This window comes from Pteropus medius, unplaced genomic scaffold (genome assembly GCF_902729225.1).
Source record: "Pteropus medius unplaced genomic scaffold, Ma_sr-lr_union100, whole genome shotgun sequence".
NCBI lineage: Eukaryota > Metazoa > Chordata > Mammalia > Chiroptera > Pteropodidae > Pteropus > Pteropus medius.
Genome location: NW_024342644.1, coordinates 2586437 through 2612909, shown reverse-complemented (window position 1 = coordinate 2612909; position 26473 = coordinate 2586437). Strand labels below are relative to the sequence as shown.

The following is a 26473-nucleotide window of genomic DNA, read 5'->3' as shown; positions in this document are numbered from 1 at the left end:
CCCAATGAAAATCCCAGCAAGCTATTTTATGAATAGCTTGATTCTGAAGTTTATTTGGAAAGAGAAAATCCCTAATATAGCCAACACAGTACTGAAGAGTAAAGTTTAAAGATTGACATTACCCACCATGAAGATTTGCTAAAAAGCTGTAGTGATCAAGTCAGTATGGAATTGGTAAAAGAACAGACAAATAGATCTGTAAAACAAATGAGAGAGTTCAGAAATAGACCCACAAAAATATATAGTCAACTGACCTTTGAGAAAAGATCAAAGGCAATTCAATGGAGAAATAAAATGGTGCTAGAACAACTGGACATTCACATGCAAAAAATGAATCTAGACACAGACTTTTCATCTTTTACAAAAATTAACTCAGAATGGCCTAAAAGTAATATACAAATCTTTAAAACTTCTGTAAGATAACATTAGAGAAGATCCAGGTCACATTGGATTTGGGGATAACTTTTGCAATGCAACACCAAAAGCAGGATCCATGAAAATTATACAGATAAGTTGAACATTGTTTGGTACAAAAACCTTGGTGCCTCATCCTTAAGTGAGTTCACAGGTATACTCATTTTATTGTTAAGAATCAAAATTTACATTCAAACTACCTATAATCTTATTGCACATAAAATTATTACACGGTACAAATATTTTTTCTTAAGGTTGGGCCCCATAATTCCAGAAGGATTCTGGTAAGAGATTGACAGATTCTTTGACAAACAACTGACTTTTAGAGTTCTAAGTGTTATATTTTACTGCCCAGTGTATTGCTAACTACTTATAGAGGAAAAACACACCATAGATTGAGTTCATCTTTTTTTCTTGCTGTGTATTGCAGTAAAGGCTTCTGATAGATAAAAATAGAGAATTGAGTAGAATTAAGAAAACGGCAAAGCTTTACAAATCATCATTTAAAAAAAAAGAATTAAATCAGAAACAAAAACTTTAGAAGAAAAGACAGGAGATAGAAAATTTAGAGTTTTACTGTACAGGGACAACTGAGTACTTTGCTTAGCCCTTTTTTGAAGTGCTGATGTGTGCAGACAAAAGTGCCAGGAACTGCCCTCGTTAAAGAGTGCTTTCCTTTCGTCCTCTTGTCCAGTCATATTCCCTTACCTTCTCCTCAAAGGTCCCAGGCACGACTTACTTATGGATAGGTATCAATGGGGTACAGGCCGTTAAGAGCAGGAAGAGTTGAGGAGCAGGAACCTCCACTGATTCTGTGCTATGTGCCCAGCCCCTTTCATAGTAATTTCATGAAAATATTAGGGAAAGCAAACTGGAGTAAGGACCTTTGTGAGCCATTTTTGCTGATTTATTCCTTCGTGCTTCTGTCTTATCTGCAAATTCCACAGCTTACTTCATTTCATCTTTGCTTTCTCTTACTTTATTCCTTTCTCAGATCCACTGCTCATTTGGCTATAACAATCAGTGTGAACTTGACTTGGATGCACTTGCTCAACACTGACTCCCAAACTCCCCTAGCCAAAATCCCCTTCTATCACCCAGGGTTAATATTTGGCATCTTGGGGCTTACTATTCCCATTCTAGCTATCACAGCATGCAGTTAATGGAAGAGTAGAGATAATAAAACTATATTCTATTAAATATTTTCTGGAAATAGCCACTCAACTCAGTTTAAAGTCTGCTTTAGGATTCTGCACTTCCCCCACCCCAGCCCCATTTATTGTACTTTGGGGGGAAATGTCATATATCCCATATATATTTTTTATCCTTTAATTATTTCACTTCTTAGGTTAAAATTACAAAGGTATGCTCTTCGTGGTGAAATTACCAATTTTTTCTCATATTTCTTTTGGCAATTCTTTAGCATAACTGAAATAGATATGACTAAACTTTTAATGAAACGCTATATCATTAAAGAAAACTTCTCTTGTTTTAGGGTGACTATTTTCCTTCCCAGGACAAGGAGCTGACCTGATGATAGCAAAGGAAATGGAGACCATTCTCTGGCCTCTTCCTATTTTGGTGTCTACCACGCACACTCAGGACCGCTCACAGGTTACCAAATGAATATACCATGGAAAGCCTCAACTCTGAGTTAAATATAATAATAAAGTTCCCTATTGCCTCAGTTATCAAAAATATAGTGATTTCAATGTAGCCTCCCAAACTTAATCGCGTAGCAGTTTATTAACGAGACTTTTCCAGATAATTCGGGAAAGTTCTGACAGCCATATTTATTGAACAAATTTATATATTATTACAAAGATGCTTCTCTCTGTTCTGTTTTTGCTCTCAGAAACTCTTTCTTATTTTTCCTCACTTTTCAGCTCTGCTACCACTAGACAAAGAGCCTCTTCTAGAAGTTAACATATTTGAAGATCTAAGGGAAATAGCATGTGCTTTAAGGACATACAAGAAAAGCAGTTCAAGCTGGTTTTAAAAAAATGCCTGGAGGTGTTTTGACTACTTATTGCAGCATTGAGCACTTGACTTTCATTACACTTTGAATGGTAGGAGATTGATGATATGTTCTGAGTTTTTTTTGTTGTTGTTGTTGTTTAACTCTAAACAGGAATGATGGAATGGAAGAATGTGGAGATCAGATTATATGAAGACTTTTAAAAATATGTAAACTGCTCTTATCAGAATCATTAAAAATGAAGGAAGTTGGTCTTTGCTCTATGAAATATAGATGAAGAATTTTGACAGATGTTTCTTTTTTTTTTTTACCAATTCATACTCTTTTCATACAGAGCTGTTAAATAAAATAAAAACAAATTAGTGAGGGACCCATTTGTGCACTGCTGGTGGGAATGTAAATTGGTACAGCCACTATGGAAACTAGTATGGAGGTTCCCAAAAAATTAAAAATAGAACTACCATATGATCCAGCAATTCCACTTCTAAGACATGGAAACCATCAAAGTGTCTATCAATGAATAAATGATTTAAAGAATGTGATATTAGAATGTCATTCAGCCATAAAAAGAAAATGTCTTGTCATTTACAACAATATGGATGGACTTTCAGGGTGTTATGCTAAGTGAAATAAGTCAGAGAAAGACAAATACTGTATGACCTCACTTGTATGTGGAATCTAAAAAAAACAAACTCATAGATATAGAGAACAGATTGGTGCTTGCCAGAGGCTGGGGGTGGGGGGTGGGGTGAAATGGATGAAGGTGGTTAAAAGGTACCAACTTCCAATTAAAAATACATAAATCCTGGGGGTATAATGTATGATATGGTGACTATAGTTAAATTTTTTAAACCCAAAAATAAAAATACAAAACCAAATACAATTTAGTGAGGCAATTAAGGGATTAAAAAATGAGAATTGTCTTGAAGATAATGTAGATAGCAATGAGATTAGTGTGCAAAATGCATCTATAGAGTACTGAACATTTGATGGAAAACATTCAACTCCCCCATTTTTAGTATCAACATGAAGAGAGAAATATGGTGACTTACATGATTCAATGTTTGTTGGATAAAACAAAACAGGGCTCAGAAGAAGGTCTAACTATTCCTGGTTCTGAGATTTTGCAATCACAATTTCTAAGAATCTTCAAAGAAAGAATGCTGTTTAAATGTAGTAAACAACAAAACTTGTTCAATTCAGCAAATGTTTATTGAGCATCTGTGATGGTTACTTGTACCTCTCAACTTGGCTGGGCCATGGTGTCCAAACATGTAGTCAAACATGATTCAGGATGTTTCTGTGAGATGCTTCTGGATGAGGTTAACATTTAAATCTGTGGACTTTGAGTAAAGCAGATTGCCCTCCCTAACGTGGGTGAGCTTCATCCAATTAGTTGAAGACCTGAATAGAATTAAAGACTGATCTAAAAGACTGACTGTTTTCTCTCTCTGTCTCTCTCTCTCTCTGTCTCTCTCTCGCTCTCTTTCTCTCTCTCTGTCTCTGTCTCTCTCTCTCTCTCTCTTTCTCTCTCTTCTGTTTTTTTGGAGAAATCTGACTAATACAGCATCTATATAGTAGAAACCTTTTCAGTGTCTGCCCCTCCTCCACTCTCCACTATCAAACCATAAGGTCACAGGTGGACCCTCTGTTATTACACGACCCTCACCTCTTAGACTCAGCTGACTAAACAGTCTCTTCCCAATGATTTGGAACTGGGGTTAAGAGAGACTAGTGTCTATTACTTAAATGGAGAAAATGTAACCATTAAGGAGTGTTGTGTAGCTACTGTCCACAGAACAGAGGAGCAGAAAAAGACATTAAAAGACAATTAAAGAAAAAAGAACCCCAGAGATGAGAGACAAAGAGAGCACTTGCTTCCTGAAGACAGCTTCATTCTCACCCTAGAATACTCCTTATGATAAATTCTCCGTTGTTTAATTAAACTTGAGTTTGTTTCTATTACTTGCTACCAAAATATCCTAACTAACATAACCTAGTGTGTGAGACAATTGTCAGCCACTAGAAATTCAGAGATAAAAAAAGATATGGTGCCCATCCCACTACCCTAACTCCCCACCAAAAAAAAAAGACATGATTGCTTCCTGCAAGAAATTTTTTAGTTGTTCCCAAAGGGAGAGGTATCCATATAAGAAGATAAAAGAGATACAGTATAGCCAGTGAAGTGATATTTAGTATGGCCAGATTCAGAAAACAAAAACAAAAACAGGATGCCTGGTTAAATTCGAATTTCAGATAACAATGAACTTTTTTTAGTATGAGCGTTTCCCAAATATTTCCCAAATATCTGGCTACCGTGAAGATATACTGTCTACAGATGTTAGAGAAGGACTTAACCCAAACTGAGGTTACTCAGAAATCTTATTTTATTTATTTATTTATTTATTTATTTATTTATTTATTTATTTAGTTAGTTAGTTAGTTAGTTAGTTCTTTCACGGAGAAAAGAATGTTTGGGTAGAATTTTGAAGGATGAACAAAGTTGGGCAGAATATTTGAGAAAGAGAAAACCATGTGACCAAAGGCACAACAGCATGACATTGCAGTGTGTGTGTAGAAAACTCATGCATTTTACTATCACTGAAGCTCACAAGTGCCAGGCAATGAGATTAAAAATGTCAGTAAATGTATGGGATTAAGATGACACACTAAACACAAACAATGATTTCCCTTCCTGTGTATACACTTATTGAAATGTCAGGAAAGATATTTTAAAAGCAGTAATTCATAATGACACCATAAATTTAGAAGGGCTGTTGGCAGCAGATAAAAGAGTTGAAGGATTTCTGGAAAATAGGACATTTATAGCATCAGATTAACAAAGAAACGAGTTGGAGAAACTCGTCAAAATACAAACAGGAGAAAGTCACTTCAGTAATATTTCATGAGAAAGAACAGATTATCCTTTTAAAAAGCCTGTTTATTGTATTGTCAATAAATAAAAGAAAAGAGAAGAGCCTGGATGCATCTTTATGATAATTATCAAGTGATCTGACTTGGAACAGAAGGATCTGTTGGATCCCTCTTCCCGCCCCATTTGCTAGCCCACAGTTTGCTCCCAGAATAAAGGCCTAAGAATGTTTTTCTCTAAGTATGGCAAGGAAGGCCTTAGAGTTAGAGTTAGAATTATCATGGATAGTTGGGTCAAAGAGCAAAGTACGGAAGAGCCAGAGGTAACTTTGGCCAAGACTATAGAGACTGAAAATTCCAAACTAAAGTCATGAGTACTGTTCTTTAAAGAGAAAGAGAGAACTGTGTTTCAGAAGGTAAGTAGAAGTCCTCAGTAAGTATAATGTGCCATCATAGCCACAAGGCACGCCCTCTCTCTCTCTCTCTCTCAATCCCCCTTGATAGATAGATGATAGATAGATGATAGTTAGATAGATATAGATATGTATATTTATGTCCTATATATAGATATACATGTACTAAGTATATTTAATCTTTCTACCTTGACAAATATTCTTTCATAAAAAAATTTCAAAGTATACAAAGCCATGGTTTTGCAAAATACCAATGATGTCAGATTTTAATTAGTATTGCACCTTTCTGGATATTCTGTTGATGGACCAATCATGTTTAAATGTGTAAAAACAAAAATCTATAATTCGTAAATTATTATATTTTCATTCCACAACATTTTTCTTGATCATTTTGGCAAAATCATTAACTATATTGTTATAATCAAGGTTTTCACATAATTTGCATTCTGACAATAATTATCAGAGAAATTAAAAATAAAATGTAATATTTAAAATGTACAAAATTTAAAGTTTTTATCAAAATGTGTAAAGTAAATGTGAAAATTATGTTTTCATATAAATGTTCAAAAGTTTTAATTTCTGAGATTTTAAAAATTATTAAAATTAAATAACTATAAATTAAAGTTAATGAATATTAAATTTTTGAAGCTGAAATTTAAATTTAATTAAAATTTTAAAATTTAAATGTAATTAAGTTTTAAATACACGAAGAGTTGGTCTTAAATTTAGTTTTCATTGTCCATATAGTTACCAATGGAATCAACATCATGCTACATGTCCATTATGTCTAAATTTAAGAATAATATGAATTATTTAGTATTGCAAAATCTTATTCAGCTGTCATGTACAATTGTTTCAAATATTGAGCTAATACAAGAAAATCTCCAGATCCACAAAGGCCAGCAAGAAAATGGATGCTCAGCCCTCTTAGAAAATAATCCTTCATTATGCAAGAAACTGTTGTATTTATCTTGAGAGGAAGGATTTGTTACAATAATTAATTTGTATTTTCTCTTTCTTCAATGTTTCTGCCCCTTCAATTCTCCTTACTGAAACAACACCCATTTCTGAAATTGATAGGGCACAATTCACAAACCTTCACGGCATTTGGACAGGACCGTTTCATGGACATGGGATGAGGAAAAGTGTTTGAGGCTTGAACAGTGTTAGCATGAGAACATATGTTTAGGGATGCAGATCTTACTGTGCCAGGGCTGAATGCCTATCCTCAGTAGAAAAAACATCTATGTATTCTTTAATAACTTATTTTTGTGCACAGTCTTTTATGCCCAGGTCTCAGAGTGTGATTGCCCCATGCTTCACCTTGTCGCCTGACCAGCTTTCACCTGCAATCATCAGAAATAGTTTTCTGTGATCAAAACTTCAATCCACTGATATATAACCAGAGTCTCACTTTGAGCATAGAAATAAGCTGTTTAATCGAGAGCCAGACAAGAAAGAAAAATAAAACAAAGCAAGAACCACCAAATACTTAAAGAAAATCAATAATGTGAAAGAGGGACCAAATGCAACACATAAGAGAATTAAGACTTAGACACTAGTGTTAATAAGAATGGCAGGCAGTGGCCAGAACCTGACAGGGTTTATTGGTCATGCTAAGGAGACTGGACTTTATAAAGCTGTCAGAGGGCCAGTGAAAGGTTTTCACCAGGGAATGGCTTTATCTTATTTGTGTTATAGACAGGTCACTGCAGTGTGAAAAACAGTTTCAAGGGAAATAATATTAGAGGCAGAAAACAATTTAGGAATCTGTTTAGTTGTCCAGATGGAAGTTGATTGAGGCTTGAACTAAGGCAATGCGAATGGGATGAAGAAAATAGTCTGAAAGTACTTGGTAGGTATAATCTTTGGAACATAATGATTGGGTGTAAAGAATGAGAATAAAATCAATCAAGGATAGTATCTGGTGTTTTGACTATCTGGATCATTGTGCTAATTTTGAAAAACAGGAGGACAAGCAAATTTGGTTAAAATTAAAACAAAAAATAGTCATAACAGTAACAGCAAATAATAATGAACGACATTTATTGAGTTTCTATTATGTGCTGTCTAAGATTCCATTCTTATTTAAAATATCTACATTAACATTATTCCAGTTAATGCTATAAACATTCTGAAAAATGGATACTACTTATTAGTCCCTTTTGACAGATGAGGAAATTGAAATGTAGCAAAGCTAAGTAACTTGACAAAACTCACAGACAATACCCTTAATAAACAGTGTCATCATTAGATAGCTAATAGTTTATTAGAATTGTTTCTTGAAACATCTTTAATCTATTGCTGCATAAAACAATACCAAAACTTATTGGCTTAAAAAAATATACAGTTTCTGTGGTCAGAATTCAGGGGCTGTTTAGGTGGTTCTGGCTTGCGGAGTCTCATGAGTTTGCAATTAAGATGTAAGCTAGGCTGATAATCATTTGAAGGGTTGAGTGTGACTGGAAGATTCACTTCAAGCTGGCTCACTCTCATGGCTGGTACATTGATGCTGGCTGTTGGCAGAAGGCCTCAGTTCCTGCCCATGTGGACCTCTTTATAGGGCTGCCCAAATTTCCGCATGACATGGCCACTGACTTCTCCAGAGTAAATGATACAAGAAATAAAATGACGAAGTTACAATGCCTTTTTATGTCCTAGCCTCAGAAATCACACTCTGCCATTTCTTCAATATCCTTTTGGGTACATAGATCAGCTGGATTCAGTGTGAGATGGGCATATACAAAGGTGAGCATCATTGGGTTCATCTTGGATACTGGCTGCCACATGTCCTTTAATCTGGTCATCTGGCATTAAGTCATAGTATCTTTCTACAGTGTGATCTAGCTCTCGACTCAGCTGATTTAACCCACAGATAGATTTTTAGAGACAAGCATGTACTCTATAGCCTTAGGCAATCCTCTATTAATATTGTATCTGTCAACCAAGCTTTAGTCAATGTTGAGTATCAAGAAATTTGACATTGTAAACCCTAACAAGTTCCTTGAGGCCAATCTACTTCTCTCGGTGGTTAACAGTATAGAAGACCTAGCATAAATGCTCTCTGCCTACTTCTAAATCTCATCTCATGCCACTCTCCACTTGATACATTCCAGGTTCACTGGTCCTTTTTCCTACCTTGGAGCCTTTGAATTTGCAGTTCCCTCTGCCTGGAATGCTTTCCCTGCTTCCTCACACTCCCCCCTCTCCCTGGGCCCATGCTTACTCCAGACTTCCGCTTCCAGATCACCACCTCAGAAGGAACTACTCTGCACACACAGGACTCCAACGGATCAATGGCCTCTCACAACTGGAAGCTCTGAGCTACAGACCTGCCATGAAGCAGATGAAAAGAAATCTGTTCAGCTCAGGAAAGCAGCTCTATTAGCATCCTGATGGGGAAGAAAAGGCACCATTTGTCATTGTTGTTATGATCAATAATAAAGAGAATTATTGCTACCATTTGTCAGTACTTAGATAGCATTTGTACCCTTGTCCTCATCTCCTTCAAGAATTCACTTGCATAAAAACAATAGTGCTTAAAAGGAACTTTACTAAAGATTTCAAAGGAAGAATGAGAAGAAAACAATTAGGAAAAAAAGTATCCTTTAGATATCCCTGTTTCAAAGCAACTTGTTTCATTGATCTGACATAGGGATATTTTATCCAGTGTTGTGCTGTAAATGTTTACCAACCAGCTCTTTGAAGGGCGCGAAGGGCTCATTTGTAGAGTCACCAACTGCTGTGGTATACTCACATGTTTGATTTCATGCTACCAACATGATATCACTGAACACAGTATTGGGAAGAGATGCTAATAATCGGCCCTTGGGGGCCAACAGGAGCTAGCTGCAGCATGCCTCAATACCCCTTCAACACCAACCTCGTTGATTTTTTTCTTCTTCCTCACAGATTTACCTCATCTCTCAGCTCCTACTCATCAAACTTTGCATAGCCAAACCCTATCCATCATTCAGGGAAAAAAGGCCTTTATTTAACAGGACTCACCTTTCCTAGAAGGCAGTATATTCTGATAGAAGAGCTTGACTCTTAGGGTCTTAGTCTCAAGAAATATATCAAAGTATTTCTTCTAAACTCATTTACTAGATCACAAGAGTAATTCAAGAGAATGTAATTTCCCCTATCTCCTTATATATATGTCATCTCATTAATAATCCTCTATAACTGTCATTTGGGATAATATTATCTTAATTTTCCAATTAGGAAATTGAAGTTCAGGGAGTTTAAAGGACTTACCAAGTTATAGGAAGTGGTGTATAACTAGAATTTGAAGCTAGGGCTGTATGACTACACATCTGAGCTCTGACTCCTTACCTTATAATAGGTACACCTGTGAATCCATTGCTGCGTCATCAAGTCCTAACTGGGAAGTATTGATAGAGGCATTTCTCAGTCAGCCACAGAGCCTTCCCAGGATGTCGCTGGAGAATTACATAATTAACACTATGACTCAAATAGAGTTTTAAATTCATAAAACTTTTCTTTTGTGTCAACTATGCACAAAACACAAAGCCAGGTAGAGTTGTGGATATAAATCTAGAACCTAAGACATTTTCAACATTTGTAGAAGAGCAATGAATAAGTTGTTTTAAGTCAAATCCCACAAAGGTGCTGCATCTTGGGGACAATCCAAGAAACTGGTAAATGTACAAAGTTTTAATACGTCAGGGGGATCCTTAGAAAATCAGAATTAAAACACTAAACTCAGTTTTGGGTGGCCAGCATCTATTGGCCCTTCCTTTGGTAAACAGTGCGCATTTTGCTCCTGGAAACCTGACCTCTTCAACTTTCAGTCCAGATGCTTTAGCTGATGTTCATTCTATGTTCTACTTAAAAAGAGTTCATATTGGGTGAATTTTATGGTATATAAACTATATCTCAATAAAGCTGTTATTTAAATAATAGAATTCATGTGGCTCAGTTTCGCTAATTAGAATGTTACATTAGAATGGCTACAGTGAATTTGTTTGGGGTCAATTATGTAACCCGATCAAGCTAACAAAGAGAAGTGAAACTTTTGCCGGGATTGTTGAAAGGCACACCTAAAAAACTTTTTTTATTAAATTGAACCTGGGAAGATGCTTTTACAGACAGTCATCTTGTTACCTCATGGAGCTAGAAAAAAAGACAAACTTTTTCAAGACAAGAAATTGAGATGGTATCCTGATGATGTTTTTGTTTAACCTTCCTTCCAATCCATCATTGATTGAAGCAAGATCTTAACAAGATTTTTCAGTAGCAAAAGCCAATAACTTATTTTTCTTTATTTAAGCTAATTTTGATTGCGATTTTTGGTATTTGCGATTAAAAAGAAGTTCTTAAAAAATGATGAAAGAATTCATATTGGAATTGGAGTATAAAAGACACTAAGCTGTAGAATCATGCAAGTTAAGGGTAGTTTCGATAAGAGAAAGACCCCTCTTTCCTACGCTGGAAAGTTTGTAACTCTTAACCTTAGGATGAAGTGCAAAACAGCTGATTAAATGACTATCCTGTATTTTACCTTGGGACTCAGATCATTTATTGACAAAAGATGGAATGTTAGAGAACATAGAACAGTGTCAGAATTTTAGGGTATGTTGGCTGTTTCTTGTGGCCCACTTGATGGTGCTGCAAAAGGAGAGCTTCAGGTGAAAGTGTAGGAAATCTGAAATCTAAGAACTAGCAACAATATTTTAAAATCACTCTTGATCCCATAGGTCCTATCCAACCACCTCCCTTGATGTACTTCTGCCTGACAAAGTGGGCAATTACCATTTACAAAAATGTGTCGACTGCAGATCTGAAGCGGATTAGCCTCATCTACCTGCCCCAGAACATCAGTTTGAATTACTCAAGACATATGTGGAGATGAAGGCATTAAGCTAAGAATTATTGAAGAACAACAGAACACTGGAATCTGTCGCTAAAAAATGGAAGTCCATAGGTCTAGTTCTAGACTCAACTAGTTGTCCGGCTTTGGTTAGTAGCCCAGAGGATTGCATGGAAGCAAGAGCTAACCAAACTCCAAGTCTGGCAAAAAAAAGACTAATGATTATTTTATCTCTAAAGCTCTTGCCACACTATTAGTAGCTAAAGAAGTGTAACCTCAGGAAATGAAATCCTCTCCAATATTCACCTTAAATGTGGCCATGGAGGAAAAAGAACCATTTTGGCTGGTGAAGAAACATGCTTCCCTGCCAAGGTTGATGACCTTGTTAGTTTTGTCCAGCAGTATATGATGTATCCTATGGAATGGAGACCACTGTGTGTTCTTTTCCTATGCTTCCTTTTTCCAAAGATAGGTTTTTGGGAGGTGGGTAACAAACACAAGATGATTGACAGATTGCAACTGCAATTTTATTCCTGATTCTGTTCCCCAGGCACTTCGATATTGGGAATAGAGTGTTTTGTTGCTTGCAGGCTATCGGGAAGCAGATGCTGTTGAAGTTAAGAGTGCAAAAATTTTATTATGGGGTGGTGGAAGAATCTACAGAATAAAACTGCATTATACTACTCTAAAAAATTTATTGAGAGTAATATTTGTAAAAGATAAAGCAGGGGGCAAGTTGGATTGTGTAGGGAAAGCCTTCAGTTGACAATGCAGTTCATACAAAGTCTGGGTCAGTGCAATGAGCAGCTCCTTAGCAAACACTGCAGTTATAGTAGCTTGCATTGGACAGAAAGGGCTAGATATGAATAAGTCTGTCATGCTTAATCATTGCCTGCCAGGGTTACCCAGGAAAAGCATGGCCTCAGCTGAGAAGCTAGGATGGGTCCTGTGGTGCTGCTGATGGAGGCTGTTAGCTAATTGCACAGTTCACAGCTGAGCAGCATGTTCTTTCTTGAGAGCAGAGCTGATAGTTGCACATCCATGGCTGCCACATGACCAGCTGATTTGACTATCTGGGACATTTGATTCTCTCATTACCATTATTACTATTATACAGGTATGCTGGTGTGTGTGTGTCTGTGTGTGTGTGTGCACACACATGTGCCCATACACACACTTGTTTTATTTTTATCATTTAGGTTGGGCTTTGCTAGATTATGTGGAGTCACCTAGAGAACTTAGACATGTGTTTCGATGGAGCAACTAGATAGGACTTTGAGTTGTCTTGTTTTGAGGATGGAGTGGTTGTGTTTTTGTTGCATATAATATTCCAATATGAAAGTGTGGGCATGTTTTAAGACACATATATGGGAAAAAGTGTGTGGGAATGTTGAGCTGCCAGAAGGAATGAATGGAGTAGTGAAAATCCATTTTGCTGCCCAGGACCCATTTATCATTCTTCTAGCGAAAGTATTCCAATTTTCCTCTATGGAACCATACTGTCCCACACAACCAGCCCAGGTGCTTTCGAGAGTTCTACTTTGGCCTCCAGAGGTGGGTGTGGCTCAGCCTTAGCCGATCAATGCATTGCATTTTCTGTACCATAAAGATTCTACAAGGATAGGGAAAAGACCCAGTCAGAGCCAAGGACATGCAATGAGGAAAGTAAATTTTTTTCCTCCTGGATTTGAATCTGGAAATTAGACTGGAAGCTAATGACAACCTTGACATCTTGCAGAGTCTGAGAATAAAAATGAAGCCAAGATGAATGACAGTCAAGAGATGGGTCCTGGGTGAAATTACTTGAGGCTCTAAACCCACTTTTGCCTGAAGCATGATCCATCCTAAGATTTAAACATCTCCTATTTTACTTTAAATACATATACACATTCATCACCCCCCCACACATATATTATGTATGTACATATATATATATACACACTGTTCCATTTATATTTACTTCTTTATATTAAAAACAAGTTCACATTGACATCTCCAATTCAAATCCAGTACCACGGAGTTCACTCTTATTATCTTTATTTTTCTATTTATAATTCTCTTGTTTGACAGGAAGAAACTTGGCTTCCATTATCCTCAACATATTGACTTATTTGCTTAATCCTCCTATATGTAACTAATCTCCCATTGTGGCCACCATGCTTCCTCCCTGTCATAGATACCCTCCTCATCCCACTTAGAATATGATTTCTATAAAAATTCTTTCATAATATTTTCCTTTATAATTTTATATTCCTTTTGATTTGTTTGCTGTATCAGCATTCTTGTTTTTAACTGCTGTGTTTTTTCTCTTTACTATGTTATATCTGCCATTTGTTCATTATATTAGTCTCTTAAAATAAGCAGCCTTTGATTTCATTTGTCAAGTGTATTTTTAATTTCTAATTAACTTTATTATGCTTTCAGTATTTTTTCACTCAGGATTTAAATTTTTTCTTTCCTAAGATTTGAAGTTGAATGTTTATTTAATTGTCTGTTAGTAATAAAATTATTTAAAAGCATATATTTTCTTCTTTTTTCTACATTTCAAGGTTTTTAAAAAGTACTTTATTATTATTTTAAATAGACTTTTTTGTGTTAATTTTTATTTCATATTTTTGTTATTAATTTCTGTTTTTATCACAACCAATAGCCTAGAGAACATTTTGTATGCACTATAGAGTGCACGTAAATCTATTTAATTTATAACAAATATCAATTAATTCTACATTTGAAGATGGCAGGACCTTTCATACAATACTTCATCCACTCAGTCTCTCATATTGACATTGGAGAATTAAAATCTCCAATATAATTTTGATTCTGTCAATTGCCTGAATTTCTAACAAATACATATACACTGGGGCTTTGACACTTGTTTCATGTTGTTCTCTACTTAAGTCCTGACACTTTCTAGGTAAATTATACATTCTATTTCTTAGCATCAGAGTTCCTTAATCTTTTCAATGGCCCTCTCTTCAGGCCACATCCTGGATCTTGTTACAACTTGGTACTCTTCTACCTTTGACATCTCATTCTCATGCCACTGTCCTTCCTCTCAATTCCTGACTCCCATAAAGAAGCAAACTCATCTAACCCTGCCCTCCAGTCCCTCAGCTCTTTCTCTTCTTCTAGTTAGGTTTATCCCACTTTGGATTCTCTTTCTCAACCCAGCTTGACCCTCATCTTCAGCAACTTGAACTTGATTCTCACTGGTACCTTCAATTTCCTTTCTCTCTTGTGTTTCTATTCCATTTGTCCTATAAATTCCCAGCCCTGGGTCAATATATTCATCTGCCTTCTCTGCTACTACTTTCAGGAGCTGCAGAATTAATAAAGACTTGTTTTTTTTTTTAAAAAAAAATTAGTTTCATGTATATAGCACAATGGTTAGTCATTTATATAATTTATGAAGTGATTCCCCTGATTGACAATGAGAAATTAACTGGCACTAACTTGAAAGAAATTAACATGAAGATTCAAATTCGAACCTTCAGAGAACCGTGGTTAAGAAAACAGCCTTGCCTTTAAAGGACTAGAATTAGGACTCTCTACTCATTTTTCATCTCTGCTTCTCTCTGCCCTGACTGCTCCTTTCTTCTTTCATTCTCTCTCTCTAGAATAGCCTTTTCTTCTCCCACTGTCACATGGGAGCTCCCTCACATACAACTCTTCTGTTAGAGAGATGTCAAAACTGATATTGGACTCTTAGTCTCAACTTAGATATCATGAGGAAGGAGTTCTGATTTGCCCAATTTTGGTCAGATTCAATTTTAGATCAATCAACTAGGGTCCTAAGGGCATGGTCATATATTATTAAAATGGCAGCTGGGGACCCATAGTTGTTATCATGTGCTCGTTCATGAACCTATTGTCAGGTAAGCTAGGATAAGATGACAGGGCTTGCTCGGGTTATATGTACTCATGAAATCCAGTTCTGTGGTCAGAGAAATTCTAGGTTCTGATTGAATTGGTCTTAGTCACTAGCTCACTAGTAGAGGCTGAAGTAGTCCATGGCCACTTGAACCACACAGAATCAGGGTAGGTATCTGAAATATTTGCTAAATAATAGATAAGGAATGATAAATGATACATAATCATTTCTTGGTGATTAAGTTCCATCTATTCATTGCAAGTTTAATATGTGCAAGGCCAGGCTATAACCTGAATATGTTTTTACTCAATATGTTTTAATTACTTTATTTGAAGTTTAAAAAGTCTTAGAATGTTAAAAATATCCTCATTTATTGCTAAATACTGAACATTTTTTAAAAAGTCAAATATAAATGACTTTACATTATTTTGAATTAACCACATCATTGTTTCCTTCCATTAGCCAAGATAATCAACAATCAATTAAAGAAACTTATGTGTGTGATTTGTCTAATATACATCATAATTATGTAAAAACAAATCAACTTCAGGGAGTACAGTTTTGCTCTGGGCAAATTCATTTAGAAAATGAATTCTGTCCATATTTATATGTAATGTAATTAAATATATGCTTTGAAAATAAATGCTATAATTATTCACTAAGTGCCTTTTTACTAAACATTTTTCTGCCTTCTTATAAGTCATTTATTGAGAAAGTATAGAGGATAAATATAAAAGCATAACAAAGAATAAGACAAAAAAATCTTCTTTCCTTTATTTTGTCCTAGTTGCTTTTTCTTTTGATCTCTGCTCTTACTCTCCTATTAAACGGGCAACAACCCCAAAGAGGATCTTTGAGAAATTAAGGATAACCAAATAAATAACCCAAACTGAATACTCTCTTCTTTCTCCCCTCCCAGCTGTTGCAGGGTAACCTGGTTTCTTTGTAGCTTTAGCGAGTAAATTCTCATGAAATCTGCAAGGATTGTTTTGTTCTTTGACAGAGAGTTTCTGACTACTAAAGCCCTCCCTGGCCTTCGTTATTCTCACCACTCACTCTGGAAGAGATTTGCTCTCAGTGGAATTGCAAATCTCTAAATTTCCCCTACAGATTTAGCACTTGTAAGAAAATATTTGGAAAGAAGCCAGTGAGAGATGTGGCTAATAGAGAGCATTTAATGACTGCATTTTTTTTTTTTTTAAAACAAAAGCCACTACTGTCCTATAGTTAAAAAAAGAAAAGAAAAAAAGATGAAAAGGATTGTCTTTTTTTACATCTTCCTGGCAATGACCAACCACATTCTGAAACTTGCCAGTGAAATATATTTCCAGTATAATTTTTTAGTTGACTCTTGATGGTCATATCTAAAGTCTTATTAGAAAGCTCTCGTTTTAAAAAAGTCACATTTCTTTAAGTTTGATTTTTAAAATAATGTAAGCCAAATGTATTTGAGTTTTTAAACTAGGTGAATAACCTTGATTTAGTCTCCAAATATTTATATCTCAAGCACTGTGATATAATGCTTAGAAAACAGTCACTGTCCTTTCTCAAGAATATCACTTCAAAGATTTCCTCTGTACTACCTCATCAATTTCCCTATATCCAAGGGATTGTTCTCTTTTAGTATATAAACATGATCTTTTTTTCCTCTTAAAAAATTCTTTTTATGAACCTATTTTCTTCACTGCTACAGTCTCATTATCACTGCTACCTTTTGCAGCAAATCTTTAGAGTTGTCTATGTATATTATCTCCAGTTCTGTCCCTTCTTCATCCTTGAATCCACTTCATTCAACTTTTATTCACACCACTCTACCAAAACTACCCTTCCAAGTTGCTCAATCCAATGTTTAATTCTCAAAATTCATTTTTACTTGACCTGTCAGCGTAATTTGACACAGCTGATCACTCCCTCCTCTGTGATGTACTTTTATCATTTGGCATCTGGGATACTACATTCTTAGTGTTCTTCCTCTCTCACTGGTTGCTCCTTCTCAGTTTTCTTTGCTGGCTTTTCCTTTTCTCCCTCATCTTGATATTGGAGTGCCCCAGGCCTCAGGCTTTGGTCCGTTTCACTATTTATATTCATTCCATAGCTAATCTTATCTAGTGCTTTGGCTATATCCCAATAACCCCCACATTTATATTTTCATCCCAAACTTTTCACCTAAATTTCAGATTCATAAATCTAACTGCCAAATTAATGATTCAACTGCATGCCTAATAGACATCTCAAGTTTAATAGGTTAGAAACTGAGCTCCTGAAGCAATGACACTCAGTAGCAGTGAGCACAACTAGTGCTTATCTCTTGGTTTCTAAATACCATTTCCCACTAAAAGGAACCATGACTCCTTGGAGAACTGGCTGATTGCAGGCATGGAGCTGAGAAAGTACAAGATGAGCTTGGAGCATCTTGAGGTTCCATAAAATAAGGAAGTGCTAAAAAAAAAATTCAGTTATATCAAAAGAACACAGTAGCCAACCTGAAGGCCAATGGCCAAATCTGGGATAATTCGGCAACAAAATAATGCTATTAATATGTTATACGCTATAGTATAAAATATCTATGAGTCCACACAAAAATAAATGAAAAATTGAACAGATAAATGAATGATGAGAAGGGACAACTCATCTAATAATAAAAGTAGAAGAAATAATGGAAATGGGAAATTACCTTTTGGCAAACAGTACAGTAATAATTGTTGCCTACAAGAATCATTAATGGATGCCAAAATTAGAGGGCAAATACATGCTGAAAAAACAAGATATTTATATCACCTCAAAATTTCTTCCCATGAGACACTAAAAACAAAGGGAAAGTTATAATTTTACATTGGGGAGACCGTATTCAAAGTACATCACTGATAATGAGACATATCAACAGCATGTGCCTCCTTGATATAATGGGCTGAGAGTGGCATGGTATCACTTCTGCAGTAGTATTGCCAAAAATTCATAACCATGACCAATTCAAATTGAGGGAAATTTTACAAAATAACTCAGTACTCTTTAAAAATGTCAAGGTCATGAAAGACAAAGAAAGAAGGAGGAATCATCCTATTTTGGGACAGTTAATAGTATCATATCAATGTTAATTTCATGGTTGATAATTATACTTTGGTTATGTAAACTATTATCATCTGAGGAAGCTGGGTAAAAGTTGCACATGAATCAATTGTAATATTTTCGAAACTTGAAAAAAATCTGAAATTATTTCAAAAAAATAAAAGGTAAAAAAATAAAAAATACCCCAAATATTTTATCTCCCCTTTAGCAATCTATTCCATCTCCATTAATGGCAATTTCCTTCTTCTTGTAGTATAAGCTGAAATCTTTGAAATCACCCTTTCCCTTTTTTAACTCACACTCTAATTCCAACCTACAGGAAATTTTATGAGTTGTGTCCTCAAATATGTCCAGAATCTAACCACTTCTTATCACCTCTACTAAAACATCTCTAGTTTGGGATACCATCATTGCTTGCTTTGGTTATTGCAATAGCTTTCTAACTGACCTCCTTGATCTACTCTTCTTCTCATAACTCTCTAATGGCTCCCATTTCTTTCAGAGTAAAAGCCAAAGTTCTGACTATGGCCCAGGGGCCATAGACAATCTGGTTTTGTTCACTCTCTGACCTCCTTTCTTATCACTCGTTCATTCACTCCATTCCAACCACTCTGATCTTCCTGCTATCTCTTGAACATGCCAGGTAGGCTCCTTGCTTACAGCTTTTTCACTAGTTGTTCCCCTTTCCTTGAATTTCCTCTTTCTTCCCCCACACATCCCTCGGCTAACCTCCTCATCTTTTTCAAGCCTTTGCTTAAAGATATTTTTCTCAGTGTGCCTACTCTGACCACCTTCTTTACAAATTGCAAGCCTTCATTCTTGGTTCTCTTTAATCTGTTGCAAAGTGTTGGCCATTTTTATCACCTTTGAACACAAAGTATAATTTTTATTTATATCTTATTTATTGTATATTGCCTATCTGTATCTGCTGGCATATAAACTCTTAAGAGGGCAGAGATCTTGGTCTGTTTTATTTTTTTTTCCCCCTGAACATTAATACAGTCTTTGGTATACTATACACTCAACAAATATATGACTTAATAAATTTATTATTTATTGAGTCATATGTTACTGAAGGGCAGACAAAATATGTCTCTTTCCCACAGATACTTATAAGCAATCAGGGAATTAGACAACAGATGCAAATTATTTGTTTATAAGTCAAGAAGAGATGTAAAAATAAGCTTAGCTATTTTGGTTGCAAGTGAATGAAACCTACTCATAATAGCCTAACGGCTAAAAAGATGGCATGTGTTGGGGGGACATTTAGTTGTTTACAAAACTGAACAACTCAGAAGTAAACCTAGCTCCAGGCATGCTGGATGTAGGGGGCTTACAGTTATCTTCAGAACTTGATTTCTCCCCTCATTGCTCAACTGTACTTTCTTCTGAAATGGCATGGGTCTTGGGCGGGTGTTCTACACATGGTAGCTATACTGGAAGCTCCAGCATAGATTCTCGGGGTAGAGTGAGAGCCCAGAATTCACTTTGGTCCAGCATGGGCTACCTATGCTGTGGTAAAGAAATGTGGTGCTCTCATTGCTTTGGCTTGGGCCATAGACACAGTCCTCAAACCATTTATACTGAGAGTGGGAGAAGGAAGAGATGAAATTAATTATAGAATTGAGCCAAGCCAATTTGTGTAAACTTTGAATAGACAGAATCGAATAGGCCGATATTAGAAGTATAGCACTCTGACCCCTAGTGGTTAGATTCCTGGGAGAAAAATTCAGCATTACTCCAAAGGCAACAGCATATTAATTTAATTCATATTACCTTTTTACATGATCTTTTTTTAAAGTTATTAAAGAATATATGTGTCCTTCACTAATATCTTCTACACTGAAGCTTTCACCCAGTTTGGGCAAATTTTCTTTTGACATAGTTCTCATATCCCTTCTTTTTTCCCTATCTCTACAGTCATCATCTTTCTTCTTGGCTTTATATTTAGACTAATGTGATAGTATCCTAACTTATTTCCTTATCTTCAATCCTTTATGAAAATCAACATCTTAAACATCTTCCTAAAAAACTGCTTTAGTTATACGGTGTCCAGCTAGGGAATTAACTCTGACAATTTATCAGATCCAATCAAAATCTCTGGGTCTAGCTTCAATTATTATGTGCCCCCTTACCCTTTTTGCTTGAGAAAATATAGTTAGCTTTCTGTCACATGCAATGGGAAGCTAACATAAATAATAATATATTTGCATAATACATGTTGACCTGTTGAACTTTAAAAATTGAGAACACATATTACTTATATTTTTCTTATCTCTTATATGAGATTAATTCACTTTAAATTTCATCCTATTAAACTTCTCTAATAGTCTACACAGAAAATTCCATGTATACTTATCATTATAAAGAATGAATTAAGTGCATAATTTATTTCTCATAAAAAAGATATTGGTTGGTACAAATTCATAAGCACACTGGGTAATTGCTTCGATCATAAGCAAAATCTAACATATGTGTTCCTAAAGTTTTACAATTTTCATATTTTATGCTTGCTTGATTAGTGGCTGGACAGTAAGCAGTTTCTAACTTCATTATTGCCTACATTTCTCTTCAGTTTTCATTGTAAGGATTAACATAAAAAATTGAGTCAATCATTCCAAAGGCTTATACATTTTATTATGCATTTCTCTTATCATTCTTTTTATTTATCTCTAATTTTTTTCCTAATTGAATTTTTGCACTTAAACAAAAGTATACAGTTTCTTTCTTCTGAAGTATTCTTATAGAGTTGTTTAAAAAAACTGAAGTCAGACTGTGTAAGCTTCAGTTTTCTCTTCTGTAAGAAGATAATAAGGTAATAATAGTACTTCTAATTTATCAGATTACTTAGAGAGTTATTGTGATGAAAAAATTTGATAATTCACATAGAGGGCTTAATGTGGTTACTGACACACATAAGTTCTCAAAAAAACATTAGCTTTTACAATTATTTTACAGATTCATTTGCATTTTTAGTATCCTTGGATATACCCATTGGTTTGTTTACCACCAAATATGTATTGTAGGCTGAAAAAACAATAACGAGATGGAGTGTCTATTCTTGTGAAGTGTACAATCTAATTTGAGAGACAAAGAATGAAAGATAACAATTATAAACAAAATGTGTATAAACATACAATGGGATATTATTCAGCCTTAAAAAGGAAGGAAATTCTGACAAGCTACAACATGGATGAACCTCAAAGACACTATGCTAAGTGAAATAAGCCATTTTGAAAAGGACAAATATTGAATGATTCCATTTATACGAGGTACCTAGAGTAGTCAAATTCATACAGACGGAAACTAGAATGGTGGTTGTCAGAGGCTGGGGAAGGTACAAGGAAAGGTGAGTTAGTTAATGGGTACAGAATTCTAGTTTGGGAGATGAAAAGTTCTAGAGATGAATGGTGGTGATGGTTGTACAAAAAATATAAATGTACTCAATGCTACTAAATTGTACATTTAGAAATGATTAAAATGCTAATTTTAAGTACCTCTTACCACGATAAAAAAGATTTAAAATTTAAATATTTATGAGAAAATTAAAGTTCAATACTACAATGTAACAGAAAAACCAGTTAATTTTAAATCAAATGTCCTTTAAATTTTATTAATAAAATGTATCCACTTATTTTTTGAATAAATAATATACTTTCATGGTTCAAAAATAAAAGGTACAAAATGGTATACAGGAAACAAGTAAATATTCCTTTAGCAACTCAGTTCCTTTTCCCAGAGACAACCCCATTACCTGTTACTTATATATCCTACCAGAGATACTATCTTCCAATATCTATACTTATATATATGGTATACACTATGTTGCAACTTTCTTTTTCCATAAATATATTTAACCAATCTCCTATTGAGGAGCCCAGGAGAGTTTCCATTAACTATTTCAAGCAATGTTTCAAAGAATAATCTAGCACATATGTCATTTTGTGTAACAGTGAGCATTGCTGCAAGATAAATTCCTAGAGAGAGTGTCATTGGCTTTTCAGATGATTCAGACTGAAAGTACCCTCAGATTTCACCAAAGAGGAATTGGGTGTTAGTTGCTTTATCCAAAAACTTGAAAACATTACCCATATCATTTTCTTTGGCACCTATCTATCACTAAATCTTGCTTATTGTATCCCCTCAGTATCTCTTCTTTCTTTCCCATTTCCCATTCTTTACAGCCAACAAATCAATTTGAGCTTTTACTATTTCATGTCTGAAGTGTTGTCCTCGACCCATTCTCCTGAGAGAACATTCTGCTCACTTTCATTCTCCTAAATCACCCAGGATTAGGTCTATTGTCTCTATTTTAGCAAACAAGGCTCATTTTAATCTGGTCCCTGCATTTTCCCTTTCCAGCTTTCTCTACCATCATCCAATATTACTCTTTTTGGTTATGATGTACAATAGTTTATACTTTCCGGCCTCTGTGCATTTTGCTTTGTCTTCCCAGCCTGGAATACCATTTCCCCTACTTCTTCTGTAGGAAGTCTTGACCTCTTCATGAAAGAAGAGGAAACTTCCCTTTGTGCTTCACAGGTCTGCATTCATCTTTCGTGGGGATTATAATTCTCTACTGAAACTATTTCCTTGAAGTAGGCTGAAATAGTGGTGGGAGTGATCTTTTTCCTTTCTAGCTCTAGCATCTAGCACAGTGTTTGAGGTCATATGAAATGTCTTTAAAATATCTTTAACTAAATTTAACTAGATCTTGGAGAAAAGGAGTAGCATCATTTTGTTCATTCATATGTTTATTGAGTGGCTAAGTACATTATGTGCTAGGCAGTGGGATTACAACCAAGAAAATAACCCAGGGTCTACTTTTGGTCTAGTGAAAGAGATAGGGCAACAAAAACATACAATTATCATTTACTGGGGTGAGAACTGCAGTGGACCCTAGGTCACAGTTTAGATTCTTTTATGAATATGGATGAGCAAAGCGTGGCATTTTAACTACAGGGAATTGCACTAAAAGATACATTTATGAAATAAGGCCAAACCTCCAAATCACTGTGAAACCCAGAGTCAGACATAAAGCTGATGATTTCTGACTTCCTATTTATGGCCCATGGTCTCCACTTTTTAAAGTGGAGATGCTCTTCTGTTGAACAGAACACAGTGTCTTGGATAAAGACTAATAAAGTGAGATAACACATGTAAGACAGGTCTGAATCAGTATATACCATGAAAGTTTTCTTTCTCTGTAAATTGCCTTCTAAGCATTCAAAAAAGCTTGCTTGTTGTTAAATGATCTATCTAAAATTTAATCTACCAATTGTTCTTTCTCTGTCCTTTTCTACTCTCTTCCCTAATATGACCTCTTTTTCACAAGTTTGAGAAAGATAGTGCAATGCACTGAAAAGGGCAGTGTTTTGGGGAGTTAAGTAGAACTGGATTCATTACAGAGGGCAGTCACTATTATTAGAGTAACTCTGGGCAAATACTTAAACTTCCAGTTTCCTCTTTTGTAAAATAAGATAAAATAAGTCGAGAGAAAATGTTTATGTAAAGCGCTTACCTTAACCCAATGTCTGACAAATAGTAAGAGCTCAGATGTTGGGGGGGTATATAGTTCTTTTGTAATCAAAGGAAATGTATGCGTAATCATTACCACTTTAAATTAAACCAGAACTCGCGCTCCAGCAATGATGCAATTTGACCTCTCCAGGCCACCGTCTCTGAGCATGCGTAGATGAACGTGGCGGGACGTATGTGTCATGGCGAGCTCCATCTGAAGTCTCTGCAGCTTCCGGAGAGCGGCGTGTTGATTCTCTCACTTTGGACTGGTTTGTTATTTCCTGACTACTGGGTAAGGTGGCGGGTGGATCCGTGTTGGGTAGAGTGTGGCCGGAGCTCCTTTTATTGCGGAGTCGTGTTTCCCAGTTTTAATCTTTTTCTGGCTGTTTGCTGGTTGGTTTGGCAGTTGAAAGGGGACTTGCCAGCTGGGATTGGGCTACAAGGAGGCTGGTAGCACTGCCCAAAGTGAAGACAGGGTCGTTGTCTCAGGTGCTGCAGGGCTGTAAGGAGTATTTAAGGGACTTTTTCCCTTATTGTCAAGTTTAACTTCATTGGTTTTCCCAACTTTCTGCTTTAGTGAATTCTTGATACGGGAGGAGGCTTTCGCAGTTACCCAGCTTTCTCAGAGCTGTATCTCATTATGACTTTAAACTTAAGTTAGACTGGTAGGGGTCTTGTTTTTTTCACTTCTCATTTACTCATAAAATCTCTTTCTGAATCTCGGGCGACAGGTGTCTTTCGGGTGGAAGGTAATCTGGATATTTACTTCACTGCCTTATTCCTGTTTGGTAGTTGGTATTTCTTGAATCACGCAGACGTGATGTAGTGCTGGAGAGTATTATCATGGCCAGACACTGAATCTCATCAGTCATGGCAATTATGGCAGAGTCAAAACACCTGTTTTAATCAGTAAGCTTTTGGAAGTAGTATGGAATATCATTAACTTTGCTGTATAAAGAAGAGCAGTTTTTTATGGAGTCTAATCCCTTTTAGGTGGTTTTAAAGAGTCCTTACTGCGATTTTGTGAACTTACTGCGAGCTTGCTTTTTCTAATCAGTTTTTATTTTCCAGACTCGTCTTTCAAGAGGATTTGAGACTAATTGCAGATAATCACGGTACTTATTTTAAACCTTTTATGTTTGAGTGATATATTATACATTATAATGTGCAGAAAGCTTAAGTTCTTAGTAATTTTGCCACCATCATTGTATGGAAACACCATGATCTCCATATCACTAAGTCCAAGAAACATTTCATTCATTTTACTTACCCTTTCATCTGCATTGCGTAGCACTGACCATGTCCACTTTGATGTGCTCTCTGCCTCTGCCTTCTATGGCCCACTGATTTTCTCCTTCTCTGGTAGCTGCTTCTTGGTTTCTATAAAAGGCTGGTTCCCTTCTATTCGGCAGTTAAATTCCAAGTTCCTCAAGGCTTGGTCCTGTATCCTTTCCTCTTCTAACTGTTCTCTTTCTCTCAGGGTGCTCTAATCAATATTGTCGTCAACATTGTTATTCTCTGTCTTTTTGATTTTAGCCATCCTAGTGGGTGTGAAGTGGTTATCTTGTGATTTTGATTTTGCTTTTCCCTAATAACTTACGATGTTACATCTTTTATGTGCTTATTGGCCACTCGTATATCTTCTTTGGAGAAACGTCTATTCAGATATTTTGCCCATATTTTACACTAGGTTATTTGTCTTTCTGTTGTTGAGTTGTATTTTTTCTGTATTCTGATACTAGACCTTTATCAAATATATAATTTGCAAATCTTTTCTCTGCGTGAGTTGTCTTTTCACGTTCTTGATAGTGTCCTTTGGAGCATAAATTTTTAAAATTTTGATGCAGTCCAGTCTGTTTACTTGTTGCTTGTCCTTTTGGTGTCATGACTAAGAAACCAGTGCTTAATCTCACATCTTGAATATTTACACCTATGGTTTCTTATAAGAGTTATATTGCATTAGCTCTTAAATTTAGGTCTGTGATCCATTTTGAGTTAATTTTTAGCCTACGGCCATACCATCCTGAATGCGCCCAATCTCGTCTGATTTCAGAAGCTAAGCATGGTCGGGCCTGGTTAGTACTTGGATGGGAGGTAATTTTTATATATGAAGTGTGGTAGGAATCCAACTTCATTCTTGCATGTGGCTATTCGATTATAGCACGATTAGTTGAAAAGACAGTTCTTTCTTTGTTGAATATTCTTGGTACCCTTGTTGAAAATCAGCTAACCAGGTAATATATTTTTGACAAGCATTCTAGATGATTTTTATGAAAGAATAACTCTAGGACAGTGATTTCTCAAACTTGAGTGTACATCAGAATCACCGCGAGGGTTTGTTAAAGATTGTTGGGCTTTACTCAGAATATCTGATCCTGTAGGTCTAGAGTGGGGCCTGAGCCTTCATTTCTAACATGTTCTCCAGTGATTCTAATTGTGCTGGTTTGGGAACCACCCTGTGAAAACTACTGTCATTGATCTTTGTTTCACAACTGTGGCTACGCACA

The 26473-nt window shown here is 35.7% G+C and overlaps 1 protein-coding gene and 1 long non-coding RNA gene across 12 annotated transcripts in view; one reads left to right on the top strand and one right to left on the bottom strand.

Moving 5' to 3' along the window:
* Nucleotides 1-7668: 7668 nt before the first annotated feature.
* On the bottom strand, nucleotides 7669-24081 carry LOC120605569 (uncharacterized). Of its 2 annotated transcripts, none has more exons than XR_005653658.1 (3): nucleotides 23968-24081; nucleotides 8903-9068; nucleotides 7669-8276 (listed from the first exon to the last, which is right to left on the bottom strand). It is a non-coding gene; the product is annotated as an uncharacterized LOC120605569 (long non-coding RNA). The 2 variants fall into 2 exon arrangements; XR_005653657.1 differs by having other exon boundaries at nucleotides 8903-9008.
* Nucleotides 24082-24111: 30 nt separating this feature from the next.
* CDKAL1 (CDKAL1 threonylcarbamoyladenosine tRNA methylthiotransferase) overlaps nucleotides 24112-26473 on the top strand; it is a 566460-nt gene continuing 564098 nt past the window's right edge. For 2 of the 10 annotated variants that reach the window (XM_039866446.1, XM_039866448.1), the window contains exons 1-2: nucleotides 24137-24258; nucleotides 25038-25081. Coding sequence is in view for 4 of the 10 variants with exons in the window: in XM_039866451.1 (XP_039722385.1) it covers nucleotides 24160-24258 (99 nt within the window). In the remaining 6 variants the exon portion in view is untranslated. Of the gene's footprint in view, nucleotides 24259-24347; nucleotides 24456-25037; nucleotides 25082-26473 lie in introns of those variants that run through there. The other 8 variants (XM_039866451.1, XM_039866452.1, XM_039866444.1 and 5 more) reach the window with 7 other exon arrangements.